Source organism: Taeniopygia guttata, chromosome 4A (assembly GCF_048771995.1).
Source record: "Taeniopygia guttata chromosome 4A, bTaeGut7.mat, whole genome shotgun sequence".
Classification (NCBI taxonomy): Eukaryota; Metazoa; Chordata; class Aves; order Passeriformes; family Estrildidae; genus Taeniopygia; species Taeniopygia guttata.
The window spans coordinates 18300954-18326008 of record NC_133029.1 but is presented as its reverse complement, the minus strand read 5'-3'; the positions used below and the strand labels follow the sequence as shown (position 1 = coordinate 18326008).

Below are 25055 nucleotides of genomic sequence, written 5' to 3'. Positions count from 1 at the left end.
TGAGCTGGTCTGAGGCAGTAGGGAGGGGGCCATGCCTGGGCTGCAGAGCTGCCTCTCAGACACAACACTGCAGGCAGGGGCTTGTCCCAGCTGCAGTGCAACCAAGGCCTGGCACTGCCTGAGCCACACACCACTGCCCTCACCTCCCCGCCCATCCCCAGCTCTTCCCAAAAACCCCTTGGCTGGTTTTTAGGGACATGTTAAATGACAAGGTGGCAGAGCAGGTATCACCATAGGAGGCAGCACCAGACATAGTTCTACCCTGATGTAGGTGCACAGACAGGATGGGCCTTTGGCAGACAGCACAAGGCATCTGTTGCAACATGCATATCTGCTGCCCATGGCTCCGGAGCTGGTTCCTGGAAAACCACAGAGGAGTCTGCCAGGCTGGGCAGGGCGGAGTTCAGCCTGTGCTGCCACGGACTCTGTTCTGGGACCCACAGGAGCGGCACACGGCAGCAGGGACAGAGGAGGGGGACAGGGAGCATGTGGTATCCTGGCTGTCGCTTGGCAAGGAAAGTGCCTGAACAGAGGGACAGAGAGAAGCTGCTCCTGCTGTGGCTCTGGAGGTGCCTCTGCCCTGCCTGAAGGGGATTCTGGGGGGAATGGCAAAGGAACATATTCCAAAGCTTCTACCCAGTTTGTACCCTGCACCCCACCCACATTGCTGTGCTTGTGCCCTGCACCATGCTGTGCCCAGCCTGGCATCATGTTCCCTGTGGGCAGCAGGAGATTCCCTTACAGGTTCATCCAGGCAGGTTTGGGGCTGTGATACCACAGGATACCATCAACGCTGGCAGTGGGGCACACAGGCTTGAGGACAGCAGTGTTCTGGCTGAGGACACTGATCTTTGCCAGACAGAGTGAGGTGACATTTCCTTACCCACAGTGGAAAGGCTTTGATTTTCTTTTTCCACCCCTTACATCATGAAGGTGCATGAGCAGTCTCAGGCACTCCTGCCAGCTGTGCCATGACTTGGGCATTGGGTGGATGCCTGCTGACATCACTGCCATGGGTTTGAGCCCCCAGCTTATTTTCCCCTCCACTTCCTGGGATGTCACACCCCAGCTGTTGCCTGTGGAGAGGAATAAATCACGGAAAGGGGGCTATGCATCCGGAACAGGGGAACAAAATGGCTTTTCATGCCATAATCCTTTGTAATAAAACACCAGAGGCAAAAAAAGATGATAAACAATGTCTCCTGTGTGAGCCAGCTGCTTCCTAAAATAAAGCGCTGCTCTGCTCCGCCAGCTGCCCCGGCTCGGGCGCAAGTGCGGGGCCGCCGCGGACACCGGAGCCGCGTTCCCGCAGGAGCAGATGCTGCCGCAGCGCCGGGCACGGCCCTCGGGCCGCGGGGATCTGCAGAACGCAGCCGGGGGGGCAGAGGGAGCACTGAGCTCCGGGAGCGGGCCGGGAGCGGGCCGGGAGCCCCCGAAGGGCTCGGCATCCCCCGGAGGGCTCGGCATCCCCCGGAGGGCTCGGCATCCCCCGCAGGGCTCGGCATCCCCCGCAGGGCTCGGCATCCCCGCAGGGCTCGGCATCCCCGCAGGGCTCGGCATCCCCCGCAGGGCTCGGCATCCCCGCAGGGCTCGGCATCCCCGCAGGGCTCGGCATCCCCCGAAGGGCTCGGCATCCCCCGCAGGGCTCGGCAGCCCCCGCAGGGCTCGGCAGCCCCCGCAGGGCTCGGCAGCCCCCGCAGGGCTCGGCATCCCCGCGCCTCGGGGCTCCGTGCGTGCTTTGCCAGCTGTGCTTAGAGCCCGCTCCTGAGCAGGGAGCTCTGTGTGCTCCCGGTTCATCACTACTCACGCTGAGCCCTCCTTGGCAGGGGATGAGTAAGCTCCTGCTGGTAAACCGACCTCCAGGGCATTGTTTCAAGAGCTGCAATAACTTTTACGCTGCTGGGGAAAGTGAAGGGTTGTGCTGAGTGTGTGCAGCCCACAGGCCAGTTTCCCAGCACAGGCGTCCGAGGGTTTCTGGCTCACTGTGTGGGTGCAAAGGGACAGCGGCTTTCCCTCCCCGAGGCCATGGGAGTTCTTCAGCACAGTGCTCCTCCCCATAGGACAGCTTGTCCGTCCATCCTTCCCATGTTGCCAAGTGGCCCCATCACACACAGCTCCCGCACACCGTGGTAGCCTACTATCAACTCCTTTGCCAAAGGACTGTGGTCACTAGCCCACACAACACTTTCATTTCCCCACTATTCCTCCTCCTCCTCTTCTGCCTTCCTCTTTTGCAGCCACATGCTTTCCTCTTTAGCTATCCCCATGTACAGAGCCTCCCCAAGCAGTCCCAGCAGAGATTTCCCCTGGCAGCTCCTACTTGCTGCCCTTGTTCCCATCTCAGCCTCAGCCACCACGGGGAGGTTTGAGCTCTGTGCTTGGCGATGTGTCTGGGCAGGCAGCAGAGACCTGGCAGGAAAAGGCCAGCCCAAGTGACACAGAACTGGTGGCATGTTTTCCCCAGGGATGCAGGGAACAGGGAGGTGGGGGTGAGCAGGATCCACCCATTGGAGAGCTGCAGCATTCACCTGTCTGTGCAGCCTGACTTCCCCTTATCCTGTTTGCTCTGGTGCCAAACACATACCTGCTAAAGGAGGTTTGCTTAGCCCATCCGCAGTTCAGCTTGAGGTTGGCAATTTCCTGCCATCCAAGAGCTGCCTTAAGCCTTGATCACTGAGGGATCTTGGCTCTCACCACTTTGTGCCACAGTTCTGGGGGCTGCCGGATGTCCAGTGACAAGGGAAAAGCCTGGCTGCCAGAGTGCAAAAGCCTCCCCTGCCCTGGGTGAGTTCTGCTACAGAGCAGTGTGGTGCTGTGGGACAGCGGGAAGGTGCCACAGACTGGCAGGGAGCCGTGGGACACAGGGGAGCCCAGTACAGGGCAATGCACAGGCTGACCCAGGCACCTCCTGCCAGAGATGGGGTTATGATCCTCCACATATGTGTGTTAGGCCAAATCCTCTCCTGTCTAAGTCAGAGGGGATGGAACGGTGGTGTTGGAGTCCAGGACATCCCTCTGGCTGCCCTGGCTGTCTCGAGACCCTGGCATGAAGTCAAAAACATCTGTGTCTTCAATTTTAGCCTGTGGAAAAAGCTGTCAATTTTGTATGAGGAATTACAAGCCACAAGGGTTTGAGTAGTGTGATATTTGAGTTAACACAGGGTGGAAAAGTAGAATTTTGGGATTTTTAGAATGGGGTTCAAGGGGGTACAAGATGGAGGGATTTGGGCACGTCCTAGCCTTCTTCTCCTTTGTCTTGTCCTCCATGTCTTGGTGTGATGGTGACACTTTTCTATTGGCTTAAGGTAGAGACACCCTGTCAAACATAGATGTTAGATATTGGTCCATTGTTACAAACAGACTATAGGTAACTTTTGATATAAAAGGTAAACACCACCTGACAGGGCAGGGCAAAATGCTGTCCTCCTTGCTAGCCAGAGCTCAGCAGGTCAGAGAAGGAATGTTATAGATAAGAAGAAATAAACAACCTTGAAAGTGCAATCAGAAGCATTCCAGGCTCCTTCTCTGGCTGCTTGGGCTGGGGAAGCAAAGACTCTTTATGATCTTGGGGTCACCCTGACCTTCAGAACCCCAAGAGAAAGCGACACAGTGGCAGGGACAGACACCCATCCCAGCCACAAGCCCTGATCTGAATTCACCTCATGCTGCTGGTCACCAGGTATTTGCCCAAATTCCTCCTGATGGTGACTCAGCCTTCTCCTCCCTCCTGTGCACTGAGGCCACAGCTCACCATCTCACTGAGCATGGGAGGAAACCGCCCAGAAGCAGCAGGATGGGCCCCAGATGGGAGAGGCATGGATTATATTCTCCTGGCATTGCCAAGAGGGGCTGCCACGAGTAACTCACCTGGTGCCCAGCGAGGGAAGGGTCACAGAGCCCTGTCAGGAAGGCCCAGCCCCTGGGGTGGCATCCTCTGTGTGTGGGTGCCTGCTGGGGCAGTCCCACATTTCTAGGGGACATCAATCTGGCAGCTGTGGGCCCATGTGTGCCAGGGTGAAAAGGTGAAGGTCTGGGATAGGGAAGGAAAGTGCTGATGTAAAAGGCTTTTCTTTAACAGTTGTCCCCTTATTTGCTCACACTCTGCTGGCAACAGGGACATTTTGGACACTGGTTAGCAAAATAGGTAACTCTCAGTCTTGAGGATAGGGCATTCAGGTGTGTAGACAGGGAATTTGGGCAATGTGTCCTGGTACTTCCTGTCCAACATTCTGCTGGAGAGATGGTTGGGAAGTGCCTGGACTGCCCTGACTTTAGGTGAACACAGGACATTGCCCATAAAACACATGGAGATGTGTTTGCTGGGGAGCTGCTCCCAGCTCCAGCTGATGTCCCTGGGTCCAGGCTGGGACTGCCAGCCCCTGGGGTGACTTCCTTGGGGCACAGACCTGGCTGTGCCAGCACTTAACCCCATGTCTTAATCTGTATTACTACATGCTGGGGTTGGCTGCAGTGAAAAAGCAACCCCAAGTCAGATGCATCAACATCTCTCGATGGCTCCCCAGGATGCAGGGGGATGCCATGGGCTGCTTCCACAGACTCAGGGTCAGTGCTGAGCCCTGCCAGCTTCTGGCACCAGCCAGCCTGCCAGGTGAAGCAGCCCACGGCCCTGGCTGGCAAACCAGCTGGCTCTGTAGGACTGGGGTGCCCAGTGCCCCTGGCAGACTCTGCTGCTTTGTGCACAGCACAGGGTGAGGGGGAAGTTACTGTAAGCACAGCAGTGCCAGGGAGGGGACACTCCTGCTGTGGCCTTGCAGACGTCCGTGTGACTCAGGGAGAGATAAGTACCCTGCTGCTTTTCCATGCCTGCAGAGGGGCCCATGTCGTGACATGTTGCAGCATGTCACAGGGAGAGGCACCGGGACAGTGTCAGGAGCAGCCAAGGTGCTCTGGGCAGCCACTGAGACCTCCCTATCCCCAAAAGCAGCACTAGGAGGGGAGATCAGCACTGCCACTTTGTGTTTCCATCCCAAAAGCTTCACTTGGTTCAACTCAGCCTCTAGCTCCCAGGGATGGGGAAAGTGTTCAGGCTGGCTTTACCTGCCTGCCTCTGCTCCATAAGGAAAACCACCCGAGCAGGGTGTTTGCACAGGTACTGGGAAAAGATTCCCATGTCCAGGATAGGGTTCTGTCCATGGGATATCAGGGTGCTGAAGGGGCACAGCCACCTTTCCCAGTGTTCAGCCCAACAAAGCAGCAGCCCCAGCTGGGCCTCTGCATTGCTCCCCTCTGCCCTCGCCCCACAGAAAACCCTGCACGCTGCCCCGACAGCACACAAACACCAAACTCTTACCTGCAGCCCTTTCAATTCTGCTTTTTAAGGGGTGGAGGCTGTGGCAACCACACAGGCAGTATTATTTGCAGTCCTTGGCAGGCAGCGTGGGTGGAGGCACCAGGCAGATAGGCACCGTGTCCAGACAGGCGCAACAGCCCCGTGTTTGTCCCCAGCTGACCAGGCTCGTTAGGAACACTGACCAAAACTGTTAGCTGGCAAGTTTTGGTTAGGCTGCCTCCACCCCCTCTATAAATGGCCTGGTGTGTTCTGTGACCCTGCAGGCCAGGTGGACCTGAGGCAGTCCTGGCAGTAGCCAGGAAGCCTCAGCATAAACCTGGAGGCACTGTCAGAGCTCACCCACACTGTGCTGGCAGACAACTGCAGGACCCAGGGATCTCCACGCCTGCAAGGCAGGGCTGGGCTCAGCCCAGAGAGTTGCCGAGGGATTTGCTGCATTCAAACCCACCCTTACAGGGCTGAAAAACCACCTTCAGCCAAGGGTAGGGGTGGAGGTTGGCTCAAGGGGAACAGAAGGGCAGTGCCATGCAGTGATGAGAGAACTGTGCTCCAGGAACTGGGTGGGCAGAGCTGGTCTGGCCACCACAGCAGCAGGATTCAGGCCAGCATCGCCACTGCCAGCACTTCCAGCCATGCTGACAAGGCACCAGCCCAGCTCCACAAGGGTTTAGGCAGGGGACACCAAGTTTTCCAAGGCAGAAGACTCAGCCTTCACATGGGCAGCAAGACCCAGGTTAGCCTCTGCTTTTAGATGCACCAAGAAACCACAATGGTGGTGGAGCACAGTGGCCATGATCATGCCAGCAATGCTCCTAGTTCCCCCAGGAACTGATCCCCAAGGGGGATTCACCCTGCAGGGAACCATCCCACATTGCTCTCTGAGCAACACAGAACAACCAGCACTGCTGCAGCACCAGGCAGACCTCCCCACCCTCCAGGGCAAGCCAAGCTACAGTCAGAACCATTGTCAGGGAAGAAGCCACAAGCCATAGGTAGATCATTACAACTTTTTATTTTATAATAAACTTCTCATTTTTTCCCCAAGGAAGACAAAAAACCGTGAGTGAGGCTACAGAACACTGTCAGTGAAGAATATGCAAGACAGACCCAGGCCAGAGGTGAGGCCAGAAAGGTTCCCCACTTCCCCAGGCAGAAGGGGTCCATTTCCAGAAGCCTCCACAGCCTTTGCTCACCTCCCCACTGCATCAGAGCAAGATCAGTGCTGTCACAGGAGGCAGCTGAAGCAGCAGAGATGTCATCAAGTCAGGTCACTGATGGACTGAGAGGACCATGCTTTGTCCCCCCACCCGCCAAAGCTGCCAGCAAAGTGGGACAGTGTGTTAGGTGATACAGCTGTTTTCTATACATGTACGTGATGTAAATTTAAAAAAACCCACATGATTCATTTCAAAGCAAAATTATTGAATAGTCGCTCTTCCTGCCAGGTAATCTCTCTCTAGGAAGACTTCACACATTCCTTCTCCTGTTCAATAGCTGCAAGAGAATAGAGGCCCATTAGTCTCTAGTGCTTTTTTCTTTTGTGCAAGCACACACCGGAGGTTTCAGAGGATTCACTCAGGCCCTGGTGGCCAGTTTTGTGGTTTGATCTCAAGTGGGGTGGTTTAACAGTCAAGTTAGAAGATGACAAGCCACACGTGTGCGTGGCAGCAAGTCGGGCACCTGTCTGCGTCTGTCCGCAGGAAAGTGATGCCCTGAGGGATCAGTCTGGTGCACCAGCCCTCTCCGAGTGCCCATGGCCGCTGCCCCGGGCTGCCCACAGCTGTGCCCGTGGCTGTCCCCGGGCCGGAGCCCTGCCGCCCCAAAGCGCCCCTGCGCCCCGGTGCCCCGGCAGTGAGAGCGGCCCCCGAGGGCGCTGCTCCGCCCGCCGTGCCTCCCGCCCGCCAGCCCCGGCCCCGCACTCACTCTCCTTGGAGGGCAGCGTGTTCTTCTCCTCCGTGTTAGTTTTCTTCAGCTTCTTCTTGTCGAATTTCTCCACCTCCGAGAGGTCCGGTTTGTCGCACATTTTGCCTGCGAGACCCCCGCCGCAGTCAGCCGAGGGATGGGCACGGGAAGACAAAGGCGGCGCGGCCCCCCCTGCCCCCGCCGCGGACAATAGCGCAGGGCGGGGCGCGCCGCCGCCCCGGGCACCGCACCGCCCGCCGGGCCCGGGCAGCCGTGCGGGGCGGCCCCGGTGCCCGCACACGCCGGGAGCCCTCCCGCCGCAGGCAGCCACGGCCCCCGGGACCCGCCGCGCCCGCACCCCCGCCCCGGGGCGCCTCGGCGCGTCCCTCCTCGCAGCAGCTGCACGGGGCCCCCTCGGCTGCACAGCCCGTACCTGCGGCGCGGTGCGATGTGCGGTAGATGCGATGTGCGGTGGGTGCGATGTGCGGTGGGTGCCGGCAGCGATACCGATCCCGCTCCCTGCGCGTCCAGGTGAGTCTGGAGCGCGCCGCGCGGGGCGGAGCCTTTTATAGCCCGGCCGCCGCCCAGCCCGCGCGCCCATTGGCTGCCCGCCCGCCGCGCCGCGCGTGGCCCGCAGGGGGCGGCCGCTCCCGCCGTGCCGCGCGACGGGGGCGCGAGCGGGACCGGCCTGAGGGGCTGAGGGAGGGAGGCGCCGAATGGCGGGTTCGGGTCACACAGCCCCTCACAACACACAGGGTCGGGCCACACAGCCCCTCACAACACACAGGGACGGGCGGCACGCAGCCACTCACAACACACAGGGACGGGCGGCACGCAGCCACTCACAACACACAGGGACGGGCGGCACACAGCCCCTCACAACACACAGGGACAGGCGGCACGCAGCCCCTCACAACACACAGGGACAGGCGGCACGCAGCCCCTCACAACACACACGGACAGGCGGCACGCAGCCCCTCACAACACACAGGGACAGGCGGCACGCAGCCCCTCACAACACACACGGACAGGCGGCACGCAGCCCCTCACACGCGCAGACAGCTCCTGCTGGCCCCCTCTGTGACCAGATGACTCCAAAGCCACTGTCCCAGCTCAACCCCCCCACCAGAAGCAGGTGCCCCACAGCAATGGAGGCAGTTGTGGCCCATGTGCATGTCCAGGGATTCTCCACTGCCGAAGCAGAACTTGAACAAAGCAAGCGCTGGGCTAAAGGCAGCACCCTGTTCTCACCTGTGAGAAACGCTTGGCCACGGCCCAGCTCATGTCTCCATTGCCTCTGGCCACAGCACTCCCTGGGGATGCCTGGTCACTGAAGAAGCAGCATGGGGGGACAAGAAGCTGACCATACTCTTGCTTGAAAGCCACGAGCCTGGGGAGAAGCCCAAACTCCGCAGATGGGCTGGTGTGCAAGTGGAGGGAACACCTTTGGTGGTAAAAAGCCAAGGGGCAGTGCAGGCAGCCTATCTGATCCCAGCAGGAGGAACAGTGGCACTTGCCTGCTGGCCACCAGGATAGAGGGGTAGAGGGCCAGGAGGGTCCTGTAGGTGCTGAAGGGAATGAGGGGAAGGGGAGGAGGCAAAAGAAGAAGTATCGTGACTGCAGATGAGACTTGCAAAACCTTTCTACAGAGATCTTGGTGCCATGGTGAGCAGGAACCTGTTACAGAGCACCAAGGGGTAGCAGCTGTGCTCCAGCAGCTCTACCTCCACCTCCTCCTGCCCTGCCAACCTCTGGGCTTTGCTCAGGGCTTATTGGAGATTTTGCAGAGAAAATCCCCAGCAATCCGGAGGGAACACTTGCTTTGTGTTCTTTACGACGGCCGTCTTGGCAGGAGGGACTGGTGCTATCCAGCGACAGCAGGTCACGGCCGGAGGTGGCCCTTTGCCGCAAACCCTGAGGCACCTTCTCACTCCAGCGGGAATGCAGGCTCTGAACTCAAGAGGCGCCAAGAGCTGGCAAATGGTGAAAAGGCAAAGGCCAAGATCTAAGGCAGGTTGCTCCAGCGAGAGGAGTCTGGATGAGAAACGGCTTCCCTCCCGTTCCTGTGCCTGGGGGAGGGAGGGAGGGAGAGGCTGCAGGCAAAGCTCCAGGCCAGGCTGCTCCCGGAGCAGCTCTGATTTCGTGGTGCAGCCCCAGGCAGGGCCAGGTTTGGAGCACAATCCCCGACAGGGCTGCCTTCATGAGCATCCTTCAAACCCACCCTGCAGAGCCTGCATCACACAGCCCAGCCCCAGTGAGAAACGGCTCATCTTTCCTGCACAGCCAGCGAGAACCAAAACATCCATTCAGTTTCAAAATGAAGGCAGGAAATCCTTTTTGCGCTCATGCAAATAGACAAGTGTTTTACCATGTGTTTACTTTCTGGCTGTGCTCACCTTCCCCTCACTTCCCCCTTTGCTCGCCTGTTCTCCACATGCTTCTCCTTTGTGGATGCTGCAGTCTGACGTAGCTTTTGTCCCTGACAGGCAGCGAGTGCAAAAGAACCTGATCCCCACCCTGCCTGTGCACAGCCCCTCACCAGCACCAGCTGCACCCAAAAACCTGCCCACCATCCCCCCAGATTAGCTGCACCCACCACTGGCAAGGCACAGCCCCATGGCAATGTGTTGCATCTCCTGATGCTGCAGCACTTTGGAACCCCTGGGTCTTTGTCTGGGCACAAAGCCACCATGGTGGCCACGCAGGCAGGGGAAGGGGAGCTCCCCCTTCCTCTAGCCACACAGGCACCACCACACTCATACAAACCACGGCCAGAGCAGCTTTAAAGCCAACCCTGTGAGCTGCCAGCAGGGGAGAGGTGGGGCTGCTGCTGGGGAGCTGCTAAAACCCATCTTGCACAAAGAACAAGAAAGGAGCTTATATCCCAGCAAGAGCTTTTCCCTGACAAATTAGCAAAGCCTCCCATAACTGCACAACCAGCTTCTTTCTTACGTCTTTTGGCATTTCTGCTTTCAATAATTTATAAGAAAAGAACTGAGACATCAACGGATAGGGAGAAAGCAAAAACAGCCCTGACCTGAAATAGCACAGACTGACTGCCAGCCATTTTAGATGGGCTTTAAATCTTGCACAGAACAAGGCTGCCAGGGCTGATACAGCCTCCCTGATAGCCATTTCCAGGAATGCCTTATTCTCCTCTACAGGAAGAAGTTTTCTGTGATCAGAGGTGTTTCTCAGCCTCCTGACCCATCTGCCGGCAGGGCACCACTGTGACAGCTGCCAGGCTGAGCCACTCCACAGCATGACAGCACTTTCTCCCATTTTCACCCCAGCCTCCTGCCAGAACCCTTCACATCCATCAGGGCAGGAGCAGACAGCCCCAGGAAGGCAGCAGCGTCCTGGGGCTGTTGTGTCTCACAGGAGGGCTCAATCCTCCTGTGGATGTTGCTGCAGTTTACAGAAGGGCTTGCTAACACTGTTTTCCCCTTGCCCAAAAGCAGCAAGACAAGGTGCTGCTTTCTTTAGATCACAGAAACACCAACTCCAGGAAACCTCCTTACATCAGTAAGGCAAAAGGGAGGTGCCAGCAAATTATTTTGAGGTGTGTCTCATGGTGCTTTAAACTGTGGACATGTCCTGCTGCCTGCAAGGCACATCTGGTAAATTCAGCTCCTGCCCTGTGCATTAGTTTCAGGCAGCCAGGCAGGTGGGCAAGGCTGATACAGGACTAGTGATTTATGTGCTCCTTGTTGCAGTGAATTAACAGCAGACAGGCATGAGATGGCTACCAGCACCAATACCAAAATCCTCACACCTTCTGCCGTGCTCTGGCTGTGCCGGTGGCAGAGCTGGAGCTCTACCCTGCTCCTCCAGACCTCCAACTGCAGGAGCACAGCAAATGACTCAGGTGAGATTTTCTTCTGGTTTGTACAGCAGTAACACAGACAGCTGTGAGGAAAGCCTAGGACGCCCCACAGCCCAAATTGAGACTTTGTGAAGTCTCCATCCCTTCTGATCTGAAAACAGTGCAACTTCTCACAGGTATGAGAACTCTCCCAAGGAGGCATCTCCCATCCTTTGGAAGAGTTACAATGTCATACAGCATATGACATCTGTGCCCTCTCCCAACTCAAAACCCTGGTTTTATTAACGTAACTAAGAAAATATTATATGCTCACTAATGGCAATGGTCTCCTGTAGAAATGGCTGTAAAGCTCTGTTCTGTTTTTTTATCAAAGGAAGGTGAAATCTGCTACATAATCTTGACAAGACTCATAGCACCCACCCTGCTATTTGGGGAAAAAAACCCCCCATTTTTTTCCACTTATTCACTGGCCAGTACTGCAAGACATTTTAACAGGCAGACAATTGTGATCCTCAGTAAATGCCTGCCTGAGGCTGTGGTCATGTTCAGTCTAGGCCTGGAGGTTTATTTGTACCAAGGCCCTTTCTCTAGACCTGCCATCTCAGCCTTCTGACTTCATACTTTCCCATCTGCAACACACAATGAGAAAGGACCAGGGTTTAGTCAGAACAAGTGCTTCTCAGGACATAATCCTACTGTCTCTGATCATCAGCTTTGTGCGAGACACTTACAAATTCTTCATTTGTACTTGTTAAAATATTCAAGCTTCCCCTACCTGAACATTATGTGAACGAATCTGCTCAGATACATAATTGAACAGTACTAAAGCTGCACTACCACCTCCAACAATTAAATCCGGGAAATCAAACATGGACAAAAGGAATTACTCAGTGCGTGGTCCCATGCTTTTCCTTCCATGCAGTATGAGCAGAGCCAAGCTAAACCTCACAGCTGGCCACAAACACAAGGGTTAAACCAGATAACCTTCTAAGGTCCCTTCTAAATAAAAATGTTTCATGATCTGCCCTTAAAATGACCCAACTCAGAAGATTCATGTCACTTAAGACGTTTAAAAATATTTACAGGCAGAGGCTGTGGTTTTTAAATAAAAGTTTAATTCCTTCATCAGGTCTTAACTTGAAACACAAATGCTGCTGAAAATCCTCCCAGCGCTGCTCTGATGTCCTGGCTTTTGGCTCTCAGAGCAGCAGCAGGATGGCAGCAGGGGCTCCCATACAGGAAGTGGGATCACAGACTCTCAGGAGAGCTCAGTGCAGGATGCAGAGCAAAGAAGCAAGAGATGCACAGTTTCCAGACAAAACACCAATTCTTATACAAAAAGAAAAGCTCTACACTAATAGAAGTGTTAATGTTGCCACAGGACAGGAGTTTAGGAAGGGAGAGAAGTCTTCAGTAAAAGGCACAACTAAAGAAGTACTTCCCTAGATTTTAACCACATCTTTCAGTTAGTTCCACTTATACCCCAGCCCCCAGCCTCTCAAAGCCATGCTGGTTACTCCAGAAAGTAATTTCAAGTTCCTTCTTTTCCCTTTTTCCCTTCCTCCAGCTTAAAACAAATGAAAAAGGAGTGCTTATTAAAAAAAAATAAACACCAAAAACAACGAAACAAAACCAGAATAAAACAGTTTGGTCTATAAACCGTAAGAGTTAAAGAGAGACTTAGGAGTTTACCTTACGATTGTCTGGTACATTTTCAAAGTATTCAAGTTTCAGATGATACTTATTACATCCAAGAGCCTCAGCCAGCTCTAGTTTTGGTATTTTTCTTTCAGGCACTTTATGGCCTGTCACATCAGCGTTAAATCTGCAGTTCTTCCAGTATTATGTATCACCAGCCTCTTCAACCCATTGCCACAAACACTCCTGGGAAGCATCAGACCCACTCCAAGGGCTCCTTCAGGTTTTGTTGTCCTGCAACCTGCAGTGCTCCTTGGTTTAAGGTATTTTGCGAGAAGCAATGCTTTCAAGGAAAGGCAGACAGTGAGCAGGACAGTATGTCAGTAACTTCCAGGATAACAGGACTGTAACAGGCATTGAATGAGAGGCTGAGCCAGCTGGACACAGCTGTTGTGTTTCAGGTCACCCCAGCATCTGAGCAGGCACTTGCTAGATGCAACAACCTTGCTGTTGTTGGATAAAGAGGCTCTGTTCACTACTGTACTGGTAAAAAAAGGGTCAGGGGGCTGCACAGCAGGTCAAGGTGCAGCTGCAGCACATGACAGCAGTGCTCTAGTTAGCTAGCAAGGCTAACAGGAAGCTGTGAAATGGAGAAGCTGGTTTTAGCCTGCACTAGAAACCAAAGCATACAACCACCACAAGTTCTCTATGTCAGAATTTTTGGAAAAGAACACTTATCCAGGATGTACCTTCCCCACTAAGCACTGCACAGACTCTGCTCTCACCCTTGCTTTGCTGTGTAGTGCACTAAAGGGCATTTAATTTCATCAACAATAAGAGGAATTCAAGTTTGCAAGCTACACTGATCTCCTTTTATGGGAGGAAGCTGTAGCAGAACCACCTCCAAGGCGTCTCCCAGGGCTAAACCAAGGGTCAAGTTTGGCCAAGACTCAAGCCTTCCCCACCACTCCCCAAGGGCTCTGTCAGGTACAGAGTGGTAAGACAGCCAGCAGTCTCTTGGGCTCTTGCTGTAGATCCAGATCAACATGTCCTAGGGAGCTCTACTTCCCAAACAATTTCGGGTGCACGTGCCAGATCATCTAACCCTGCCCACAGACAAACCCTCTCCCTCCCCCCTCAAAAGAATTGTGGCAATTAGCCATGTGTCAGTCCTGCTCTCCACAGACCTGCAGAGTTGAGTCAGGGCTACTGATCAGCTCCAGGCACAGGGCTGCTGGTGGAGTTGGCTGTTACAAAGATGAGCTTTCCCCCTCCAGCCTCCCAGTGCTGGGAACAGAGCCAGTAAGCCTGACTTAAGCAGGAGCTGTGGAGAACTGCACTGGAACAAGCAGAGTCTTCTACTGAACTTTACAACAAGCTGAACAACTTTTGGTTTAAAAAAAAAAAAGCCATACAAGCAGCAGCTGACATCTGTTGTTATAAAGGGACATGGCTGAATAGGTAGGAAACAGATTCCCCATTATGAGTCCTCCTGATGGCCTCTGCTAGGATCATTGAGATGTCAATCACCTGCAAGGGAAGAAAGATGCATCAGCGCCACTGAGAAAAGGCATCAAGCCTGAGAGAACTGCTGGGAAGTCAGGGCGAACCTAAAGAATAAACTCATCATCCACATTTTAACATGCCAGATGCAGCTAAATTACTTCTACACAGGATTAGGATTTAATTACATATAAGCCTGAAGATACCCCACAAACAGCACTACAAATACTCTCGTTGGTCTGTCAGTTACAGTCTACTGTCACCTTGCTTTGCTCAGAACCCCTAAGCTCAATCTGTTTACCACAGGACTCTCTTATTCACTTTGTGCAGAGACGTTAGAGCAGTCTAAATCAAGATGAAATCACTTCCCTTCAGCCAAGTGGTTTTACCACTGCTGCCAGCATTCTGAGAGATGAAGCTGCTGTGCTGCAGCTCAGCTCCTGGGCGCTGTGCTGGCTCCATCTGGTGGGGTCAGAAAGGTACCAGGAGGGAAAGCTGAGTCCCAGCCAAATCCCAGCTCTGAATCCCCACAGCTAAAGCATTTCAATATATGTAGTCCAGTAAGAATCACTATACTCATGGTGCATTAAGGAAACCAAGCGAAAATCATATTTAGTATTTTTTATCTTCTAGATAGTTTGTCTCTGAAGGGAAGAAAAAAATCAACAAACTGCAGAGTAAAGCCAGAGACTTGTGACAAATCCTTTAACTCTGTGTTCCTCAACATCAGACATCAGTGTGTAAATGTGAGGTATTAAAGGACAGCCTGGAAAACTGCTCCATTGCAATCTTTGGCTACAGCTACTTACACAGAGGTTGCCAGTTTGACATTTTGCCTACACCAGCTGCTGTGTGGAGCCTGGAAACAAGGTGAAGCACCAGAAATGTTTTACATGTTGCAGGATTGTTGCTTTGATGTTTAGAAACGTCAAGATTTCTTTTATAGTTTTTTTGAAAGTTTTAAAGTTGTCATAAAACTTCTTTAGCCTTCTGATAATGTTAACATTTTTTAAACTGTTATTTACTAGAGTTCTCATGTACTGTTCATGCAATTAATGATTGTTTTGCATTCTTCTTTGTGGGAGGAAAGAATCGTTAACTGTTGGTTTGACCAGTGTAGTTGGAGAGGTGTCAATTTCATCCTCCAATCCACTGTCACTTTTGGAATTCTATATATTGCGAGGTCAGAAATAAAATTAGCTCTTTTTCTCTCTTGAACTCACCAAGCTCCTGTGTACTCATTTCGTGACCAATAGGGACAGAGGATTATCATTCAGAAGTTAGTGCTGAAAGAAATGCAACCCAACAGCAGCTTGCAATCAGCTTGTAACATGTTTCCAAAAGCAGCTTAAAACTGACTGCAGCTTCATGCAGTTCAGCTTCCCTTTCACCAGCAGCCCAGCAGTGGGGAAGCCTCTACACTCACATCACAATATTGGATGAGTGTGAGTAGTGCCAGAACTTCTCCAAATGCTTGTGTCCTTGATATTGGTGCTGTGAAGCCAAGGCCCATCTGGATTTAAATCTGGCAAAGGATGTCAGGGACATGAAGAATGTTTTCCTTCTGTTATTGATGTATTTGGAAAAACCTAAGAATAATGTGGGGCTGTTACTAAAGGGAAGGGGGACCCTGATGACAGAGGATGCAGAGAAGGCAGTTAATGAGCACCTTCTTTGCATCAGTCTGCAATGACAAGCAGGAGACTGGGATAAGGGAATGCTGGAAGGAAGACTCTTCCTTAGGGAGGAATGGGTTAGAGGACACTTGGCCACACTTGATATCCACAAGTCCATGGGCCCTAATGGGATATATTCATGAGTACTGAGAGAGCTGGGAGACATCACAGCCAGGCACTCATTATCAGTTCTGAAAGGTCCTGGAGATCAGCAGAGGTGCCTGAGGACTGGAGGAAGGCAAATACAACCCAGAATTACTGGCCAGTCAGCCTCACATCAATCCCTGGACAGGTGACAGAGCACTTCATTCCAGAGGCCATCTCTATGCACATGGGCGACAAGAACATGATCAGGAATAGTCAACATGGATTCACCAAAGGCAAATCATGCTTGACCAACTTGGTCACCTATGAGAAAGCAGCTACCTAGATGGGTGAGGGGAGAGCAGTGGATATTGTCAACTTCAGCAAGGCTTTTGACACTGTAATGAAATTCTCACAGCCAAAACTCAAGAAGTGTACACTGGATGAGTGGATTGAGAACTGGCTGAACAGCAGATTCTGGGGCCCATGATCAACTTTCAGTTTTCATATGGATGGCAAAGGCTGGGCATGAAGTGAAGATACACAATAAAACTGTCAGCACCAACATCAGAAGCTCCTGTCTACCTCTGTTTCAGCATTGCACATCATCAGCACATCACTCCTCCAAAGGGCACACATCCAACTACTTGCCTACATCGTGGCCCCATTAAATCAGACACCTGATCTAGGTAAAACAAGCCCTGAAACAAAAAGATTCTTTAATGAACTTTTTGAGATGAACTACAACAGAAGCTGCTTCATACCAGTGTAACATGTCTGTTACCCCACAGCAATAGGGCCAAGAGAACTAGGCAGCACTAACAGAACCACTGTCAACACCACATAGTATTATGGGATTTTCACCTCCAACAGGTGAACAGACAAGGCTACCACCCCCCAGGAGTGACAGAAAATAGATGCTCACCTGGATTTTAGGACACTGCTTCATCTTGTCCTCCTGGGGTATTGTGTTTGTGACTACAACTGCCTCAAAACAGGCATTGTTGATCCGGGAGATTGCTGGCCCAGAAAAGATCCCATGAGTTAAGATGGCATAAACTTTGGTGGCTCCAGCTGACACAAGCCTGCAAGGGGGGAGTAAAACGAGAAGGATGAGTAATTCTCAGCAAGTATTAAGGTGACATTAGTGCAGGGCACATGGTAAGCATGACGGGAGACAGCACCATGTGCTTAGGAAACAGCCTACCTTTGATTCCCCCCTCTCTACTGACTTGGGGAAAAAAAGCCAGTTTTACAAGTACCATGAAATCCACCACAGGCAAAGTACACACTGAAAAACCCCCATTGTTCTTAGCTGTGGAATAACTGGAACAGATCATACAAATCACCTTCTGTAATTTTTGCTTACACAAAGTAGCAGATATTTAATACTGTGTTAATACTTTAATACAATATGAAATACTGTGCTGATTTTTAATGCTGTACTTAACAGTTAACCGTCTTGCATATGTTGCTGCTTCTAGTGTAAAAGGCATGAATGATACTGAAGTTTGAAGAGCTTATTGTAGTACAAAACCAGCTGATGGACCAGACAACACTTAGCTCTACCTGGCATGGTCAGTGATGGTCCATTTTCAGCACAGGGGAAGAAGAAGACACTATGTTTTGTCTTCTACCTATTCCCACCACAAGATCTTTAACTGGGTTTTTTTCCCCTTATTTTGTATGACATGAATAATAAGAAACTGCATGAGCCTTGTGAAACTTGTCATGCAAATAATCTGCTGAACCCATTACACAGTGCTCACTAAGAGCAGGTTCCTGGGCTAGGAAGGCAGCAGTCAGCCCCACTCACTTGTCTGCAGCATGGCAGATGGTGCCACACGTGTCTGCCATGTCATCCACCAGGATGGCCACTCTGTCCTTGACGTCCCCCACCAGCACCATGCGATCCACCTCGTTGGCCTTCTTGCGCTCCTTGTGAATGAGGGCAAAGTCTACGTTCAACCGATCTGCAATGGAGGTCACTCTGAAGAGAGAACAGTTCCCAAACAACACTTAACTCCACACACCACAAAGCTCTTTCCATACCGAGCACACTGCACTAAGAGGAGCTGTCACCACATCTGCTACTGCTCCCAAGCAATTAATAGAAGGCATTCTGCCACCTTCACATTTCCCTTCAAGCTGCTAAACTGCAACCTCTGATCTAATCTCTCCCAGAGACAGCAAATAGATCTCATCTTTCATCATGACCACTGTAAACTAATTTGCATTTAAGATGAAAACAAACCTTAACCAGCAAGGTCAGCAAACTTGAAGTAATCCAAACACTTGGGAAGTTGTCATCGTTGTAACACTACACTGGAAATGCTTAAGTTATGCTATGACAGGGCTTTACTGTCACTCCTGTAAGCACTCAATCATCATGCACACAAGCACTGGCATCGACAGTGGCAGGATTACGCATCCAGGAAATTCAAACACACCACCTCACATTTATTTCCATTAAAGAGACTGCAGAACAGCCTTACTAGAAGGATCTTAACCTTACTGATGAACAGTAAAGAGTTTAAAAGCATTAAGAGTGGAAGGAATAAAACACACATGCCCCCAGAACCTCTACACTTGAGGTAAGTAGACTCTTAGCCCCACTAGATCAGACTTATCATCCTGGTGGTCTTACACAAGACTGTTAAACTAAACGGAAGTATTTGGCTTTGCCTATCTCCATAAAATACTGCACCAGCCAAGACTGACATTTCAGTATAAGAGGCTTTTGAACAGATTTTTTTCAAGAGTCAGATTATATCTGGCTGGTTTGGCACTTCATATACTGTGTTATGCAACAAGCTACAGAAATAGCTGAATGTACAGAAGGCCTTACCCAACCTGTGGACCACAGCAAAGCTACAGAAGACACAGAGTGAGTGACCTACAGTGTCAGTGTCTCTTGGCTATCTGTAACACAATTTTAAACATTCTGAGGCATGAAAACCATATCAGCACCCATCAACATTTTGGTGTGACAGCCCTGGATTAAAGAATACATCTGTGTCCCTTTGCTGTTCACATGTAGCCCTCAGACAGAAGCATCAAGGAACAACCTGGCTTCTCCTAAAAAGCCCCTGAGAACATTCGGAGCTGCCCACAAGCTGCAGGGAGATTGTCAGGCTATCAAAATAGAAATGTGCTATAGCATATGCTGCTGCTTTTTGGAAAGGAACCATCTATCTTCCTCGTTCTCAGGGAAGATGAAGAGTGGCAGCAGGCTTAAATCACAGCTAGATATTCAAATCCAGGGTAATAAAGTCAGAAAATGCCTCAATAGACTAAGTTCAATTCTGCAAAGAAAGCAGCCTAGATAAAAATGTATTATTAATCATCAGCAGTAAGCTTACCTTGGCATAGGGGTGTAAGCTACACTATTTCCTCCTTCAATTGGCATAAATACCCTTGTGCAAAATGGTTTAGTCCAAGGCATGTAGCTGTTGTGCAATTCCTACCTATGCAGCTGTGATTCTAGAAGCTACTAAATCCTAAACATTCCCTAAACACTCCCTAGGAAGAATTCTGACCACTCTTCACCAGCTGTCCCAGACTGTCTGAGAGAAGGCAGACTGAAAGAAGGAACATGTTCTAAAAATAGGGTCAGTAGGAATTGAAGTAGACACAGAAGCAGCATCTCAAGCTACCTGTCTGACAGCTCACCTCTTGGCTCCACCAGCATCCGGTGAAACAATGGTGCAGTTCTTCCACTCTGGAATATTCTCTTTGATCCATTTCAGTACAGCAGGCTCAGCATATAAATTATCAACAGGGATATCAAAAAAACCCTGCAAGGGAGACAACAGGAACAGATGTAGCTGAAAGTCCCATTCCAGAAAGAGTTTTAAGAATCCTTCTGTATCAGGCATGCAGTCATCACCTTTCCACAGCTTTCAGGATTCCTTTTTACTTCCCTTGATATAAGGGCAGTAGTCTTCAGGATACACAGAAAAGTAATGTAAGAAGTCATCAGAACCAGAAATAGCTCAGCAACAAAAATAACACTTTATATTTAACACCTCCACAAAATGAAACTAGTTCTGTCCTGGGGGCTGCAGAAAGCCTGCAGCAAATGCACTCATTTCCAAAGCAGCTGCCTGCCTGTTTACAGTCAGTCTTTAAAGCTCATTACCCAAACTGTTCACATCTACAAAACAGGCTTGAGTAACATCTGTCTTTAAACTAATGCAGCTGGTTCCAGAACTTTACAGTGACCCCCCCAGACTTCTCCAAATCTCATAGGTCAGTACGCGCCAGAAGTTAACCTGGAGTAACAGGCAGGAGAGTAAGGGGCAGCTAGTCCTGAGGAATGCTTCAAGGTATGGGGTAACAGACCCATCTCACCATCATTCCTTCTGTTCTCAGCAACACAGCAGCTACAGGAACCAGGCTGAAACCAGCCAGATGCTGGAAGCACATATGCACAAATTATCCCCTTAAATCTCATCGCTGCTGCTGGTGCAAGGTCAGCACACACCAATTCCAAGACCTGTGGGAAGAGGGGCCCCCTTGGGCTCAGTTATTTCAGGCTCTGAGAGCCTTCTCAGCTGTGCCCCTACAGATTTTTTTCACCTGAGACAGTATTTCTGGGCAAATCATACCGAAGTGTGAATAACTGCATTTCCAGCTGTTAAAACAACAGCCAGCCCACTTACTTCAGCGGGCAGTAGCTACCTTACCCTTTGCAGCAATACAACAGACATCGCTCCCTCTGCCACACCCCTCTCAGGTGCACCAGCTGGTTTCTTAGTCTTGAGCACTTGCTCAAAGTAGAGAAAAACAAAATCAAATTGAGCTTGCAGCCTCTCTTCTCCCTGGCAAAAATTCCTGCCAGTTTCCTTACATAGCCCAGGTCAGGACTTTAGTTGCTCTGTGAGGTATTTTGCTCATAAGCCAACAAAGCCTATGAATAATTTTCAATTCACTACCAGCCTGGGAGAGAACCAAGGCCAGCCTGTGTGGGAGGACAGCACTGAATGGATACAAGTGGAATTGCCCATCTTGCCAGAGGCAGGCTATCGGATCACTGTCTTGGTCAACTAAACCAACAAGTACAGCTGAGCCAGGACACCTGAGGGCAGAACTGCTCACTTCTCCAAGACAACACACTAAGTATCAGAAAGCTCTGCTCAGAATTCAGACACTCTCCATCTCACATTCCTCTAAGGTCTAATGAAGAACAGTGTCACTGCGTGGCAACAAAGATGTACTGATCACTTACCAGTTCATTTACACAAGACTCAGCACACTCAGTCTGATAAAGAACAACTGTACTTTCACTTACAGATTAACCTGTTACCCACCTCCCCCTCCAGTCCCAAACTCCCAAGTCTCGATCACTGCAGTATCTCAAAAAAGCAGTGACTGGAAAGCTTGCAAAGCAGTCAAGAGGCTCAGACTGGAACAGGTTATGTGCCTTCCTGATTTTTGCTCCTACCTGAATCTGAGATGCATGCAGGTCCATGGTGATTATGTGATCTGCACCTGCCACAGACAGCATGTTTGCAACCAGCTTGGCAGAGATTGGAGCTCGACTCTTGTACAGGAAAAAAAAAACAAAACAGTATAAGACAAGTTCAACTCCTTCATCAAGATGCCAGCCTTCTGCTTCCAGGCAGTGATTCACAAGCAGTTACTAAAAGGAGCACTCATTAACATTGCATCTTCTCATCAGCTAGTGATTAGACTTTAGTATATTTTCAAGAACTAGATCTTCATGAAAAGATCATTTTGCAGTCCAATGTCCCCAAGTTTAATGAACTGAAGAGAGGTTGGATATTCAGAGAAGGCGACAAAACTTCATTTAAATCCTCTCCAGCAGTCAGGACATTCAAGGTGTGCATTCCCTGCAGAAACTTTTACCACATCCCTTACCTTGTCCTTTTTGTCCTGCCGGGCATAAGGGAAGCAGGGGATGACAGCTGTGACTCTGCTGGCTGAGGCAATCTTACAGGCATTTATCATGATGAGGAGCTCCATCAGATTGTCATTGATTTCCCCACAGCCACTCTGCACAATGTAGACGTCCTCCCCACGGACACTCTCGCCTATTTCCACGCTGGGAACAGATGAGAAAACAGTTGTAGCCAAACACAAATTAAAGCACAGCCAGTACCTGTGCCTGCAGAGCAACCCAGGCACTGCATCCCCAAAGGTCTGTGGGTGACAGTGCCAGATAATCGAGGCTGTTGAGCAGGAACACTGCTGTTTATTTGCTCAGTGGCTGTTTTACAGCGCTCACTCATCAGATTTAATGGTCTAGCCAGTAAGGCTAAAAGCACTCAGCATGTACTCTTGATCTCAACGCAAGATGAGCATGTAAACAGCCCAGAGCAGGCCTTGTTCCCCTCGAATCACAAGCACAGGCACCTCTAAAAGCAGCAGTGCACAAAGCAGCAAGGACCATGGCCAGTCACCAGCCGGAGCGGCGTCAAACTGCTGCCAAAGCAACACTGCAGCCAATTATCAGATTGAGACTCATAGCAGCCATTCAGTGGCTCCAGCAGAGAAGCACTCCAGCCTTTCACTCTGGAATGGCCTCTGGGGTTAATTTTCTCCTGGATGCAGTGCACACTAATCCCTGCTGATGAAGGGCCTGAACACAAGCCAAAGGTCCTGTTTGCCAGCAGCAAATGCCACCTCCAGTGCATGTATGGACACACCTCCGCCAGAAAGAGTGGGAAAGAAACCACTTCATTTATAGAGCCCCTCAGGGTAGAGTTCTAATTCAAATATTTCCTTCTCTCACCTTTCTGATCTCTTCTTTAAACTTTTTTTAATGACTTATCTACTTATAGTCTTACTGCTCAATATCCATCAGCAAACTGCTGCCATCTTTACTGCCCACTGACTTACAGCATGCATCCATCTCTTGTGGAGAGTTTCTACCAACGAGAACTCTCTGCTGGGGAGCTGTGTGATTATCAGCAGTTGGCACATAAGTGTCATCTTCAATATTAGGGTGATTCAAGATATTTATGGTACAAAAAACTCTATGAATTATTCTGTTGAAACAGTCTTACTCTTCTGGGGAACCACCTGCTGCCAGTTTATTAGGGTAAGTAAGATGCTTTTTAAGTCTTCAAGTTGCATTACCTGCTGACATAGGAACCTGCTGGGCAGGCAGCTAGATGGGTGAGAGCAGTTAATAAAGAACAAAGAGAACAGTGGCAGGGCTGTAAATCAAATAGAACTTTTTATAACTCCTCTACACCTCTCTGTACTACCTCTGAGGTTTCAAAATCAATACCCATGGCAAGAGGCACATGATATCGTACGTCACACGTACATCCTGGATTTTTGTGGAAAAAAAAAATTCTGCTTCCAGAAGGAGTGGGTTGGAGCACTCAAGGTTCTTTGCATTACACTTTGTGGTGTATACACGGTTAGTGTATTCTCTAAGACAAGCTTAAGGAGCTCTGAACAACTTTAAACCTTTTTAGCTTTACATAGGATGGCAGCAAGATTATTAAAGCACAGATACATAAAACAAAGCGAATGTTAGGTCTCAAAGCTGGAGGGACACAGACTGCGTGACTGCAAATGCACCGTGGGATGCACGGAGGTGTGAGCCTCTTTCCTTAAGAATTCTGTCGACACTTTCTAAGACTCTGAAGCTCCTCAGAGAAGTTTAAAGTTACCAGCTACGTGCGAAACACAGAATTATGAAGCCTCAAGCCATCAGAGTTTAGATTTAGGCATGAAAAAGCCTAATCAGTGTAGGTGTAACTCCGGGATGCGCCATCCCATCAGCTCGCGGCTCTGGGATGGAAGGGGCAAGTCCGGATGGCGAATTGCACCGCTCCAACGCTCGCCACATGGGCCCGGTCTCACAAACCCCGCCAGCCCCGGAGCCCCGCGCGGCCCCGGGCGGGGGAAGGCCCAAGGGCGGCGGGGGCGGCCCGCGCGTGAGGCGGGGGCCGCTGGAGGCACGGCCCGGGCCGCACCGAGAGCCGGGTCCGCCCGGGGGGATGCGCGATGCACCCGTGGGCTCCGGGACAGCGGGGGCCCGGCGGGAGCGCTCCGGGGATGCCTCCGAGCGCAGCTCCGCGTCTCTGCAGCCGGGCCCGACCGCACGGCCCCCGAACTACAACCCCCATCGTCCCCCTCGCGGAGGCCGCGCGGCACCTAGCGCCGCAGCGCCGCGCGGCCTGCCGGGAGCTGTAGTGCGACCGCGCCCCGCCCCGCCTCACCATGTCTCCTGGTTGCTGAACTTCTTGGTGACCACCTTGCCCAGCTCCAGGCCCAAGCGGTCGGCGATCTTCTGCGACAAGTCCTGGTGCGAGCTACCGCTGAAGATCTTGATGTTGGGCATGGCGGCGGCTGCGGCACCCTTTTTCTCCTCCTCCTCGTCGCTCCGCCACGCAGCGGCCGCGGCTGCCGCGCGGGGACCCGCCCGCCTCCTGCGAGGACGCGGCACAGTGGGCACAGGTCACACCAGTCCCCTCTACGCCGCCATCTTACCCTTTCCCGCCTACTGCGCCGACCCTTTATAGCCTCTCCGCCCTAGGACACGCCCCCACTCGCTTCTCATTGGCTGCTATGCCTCGGGGGGCGGGGTTCCGCCAACGGGCGAAGAAGTAGTGGGCGTGGCTTGGCGCGTCTCCTTCCCCTTGAGGGCGAAGGGAGGCGAGCTCAGCCTCGCGCCGGGGGCGGGGCCTAGGGCAGGAGGTGGGCCGCGATTGGTCGCTGTGTGGCGGCCTGGTCTGCGATTGGCCAGGGCGGCGGCGGCGGCAGGAGCGCGCGGCCGGCCCTGCCCCGCGCGGCCGCGGCCGGAGCTGCCGCCCTGGCGGCCATGATGGCGGCCGGCGTGCCGGGGCCGGGTGGCGGCGATGGCCCCGCTGCGGCCCGGCGGTGCCGCTCCCCGCGGCCCCCGCCCCGCTCCCGCCCCGCTCCCGCCGCCGCCGGGACCCCGCGGCGCCGCCGCCGCCGTTACCTCAGCATGCCGGCGTGCCCGCGCCCGCCGCCGCCGTCCCCCGCCGTCCCCCTGAGCTGCGCGGAGCTGGCGTCACCGGCGGGCCGCGTGTGAGGCGGTACCGGCTGACAGCGGCGGCAGCGGCCCGCGCCGCACCGCCGGGCCCCGCGCCCGCCCTGCCCTGACCTGCCC

At 52.2% G+C, this 25055-nt stretch overlaps 2 protein-coding genes across 3 annotated transcripts; both read right to left on the bottom strand.

The window, feature by feature from the left end:
- Positions 1 to 6304: 6304 nt before the first annotated feature.
- TMSB15B (thymosin beta 15B) lies at positions 6305 to 7781 on the bottom strand. Of its 2 annotated transcripts, none has more exon segments than NM_001245652.1 (3): positions 6305 to 6805; positions 7235 to 7339; positions 7647 to 7781. In NM_001245652.1, coding segments are annotated over 2 exon segments (138 nt in total). In that variant the 5' UTR covers positions 7335 to 7339; positions 7647 to 7781; the 3' UTR covers positions 6305 to 6767.
- Positions 7782 to 12132: 4351 nt separating this feature from the next.
- PRPS1 (phosphoribosyl pyrophosphate synthetase 1) lies at positions 12133 to 25015 on the bottom strand. Its single transcript, XM_030272322.4, has 8 exons — positions 24885 to 25015; positions 24142 to 24351; positions 21824 to 22007; positions 21387 to 21485; positions 19613 to 19737; positions 17757 to 17930; positions 16866 to 17025; positions 12133 to 14207 (listed from the first exon to the last, which is right to left on the bottom strand). The coding sequence occupies exons 1-8, from the start codon at positions 24890 to 24892 to the stop codon at positions 14115 to 14117; spliced, it is 1053 nt and encodes a 350-aa protein (XP_030128182.1). The 5' UTR covers positions 24893 to 25015; the 3' UTR covers positions 12133 to 14114.
- Between the last annotated feature and the right edge of the window lie 40 nt (positions 25016 to 25055).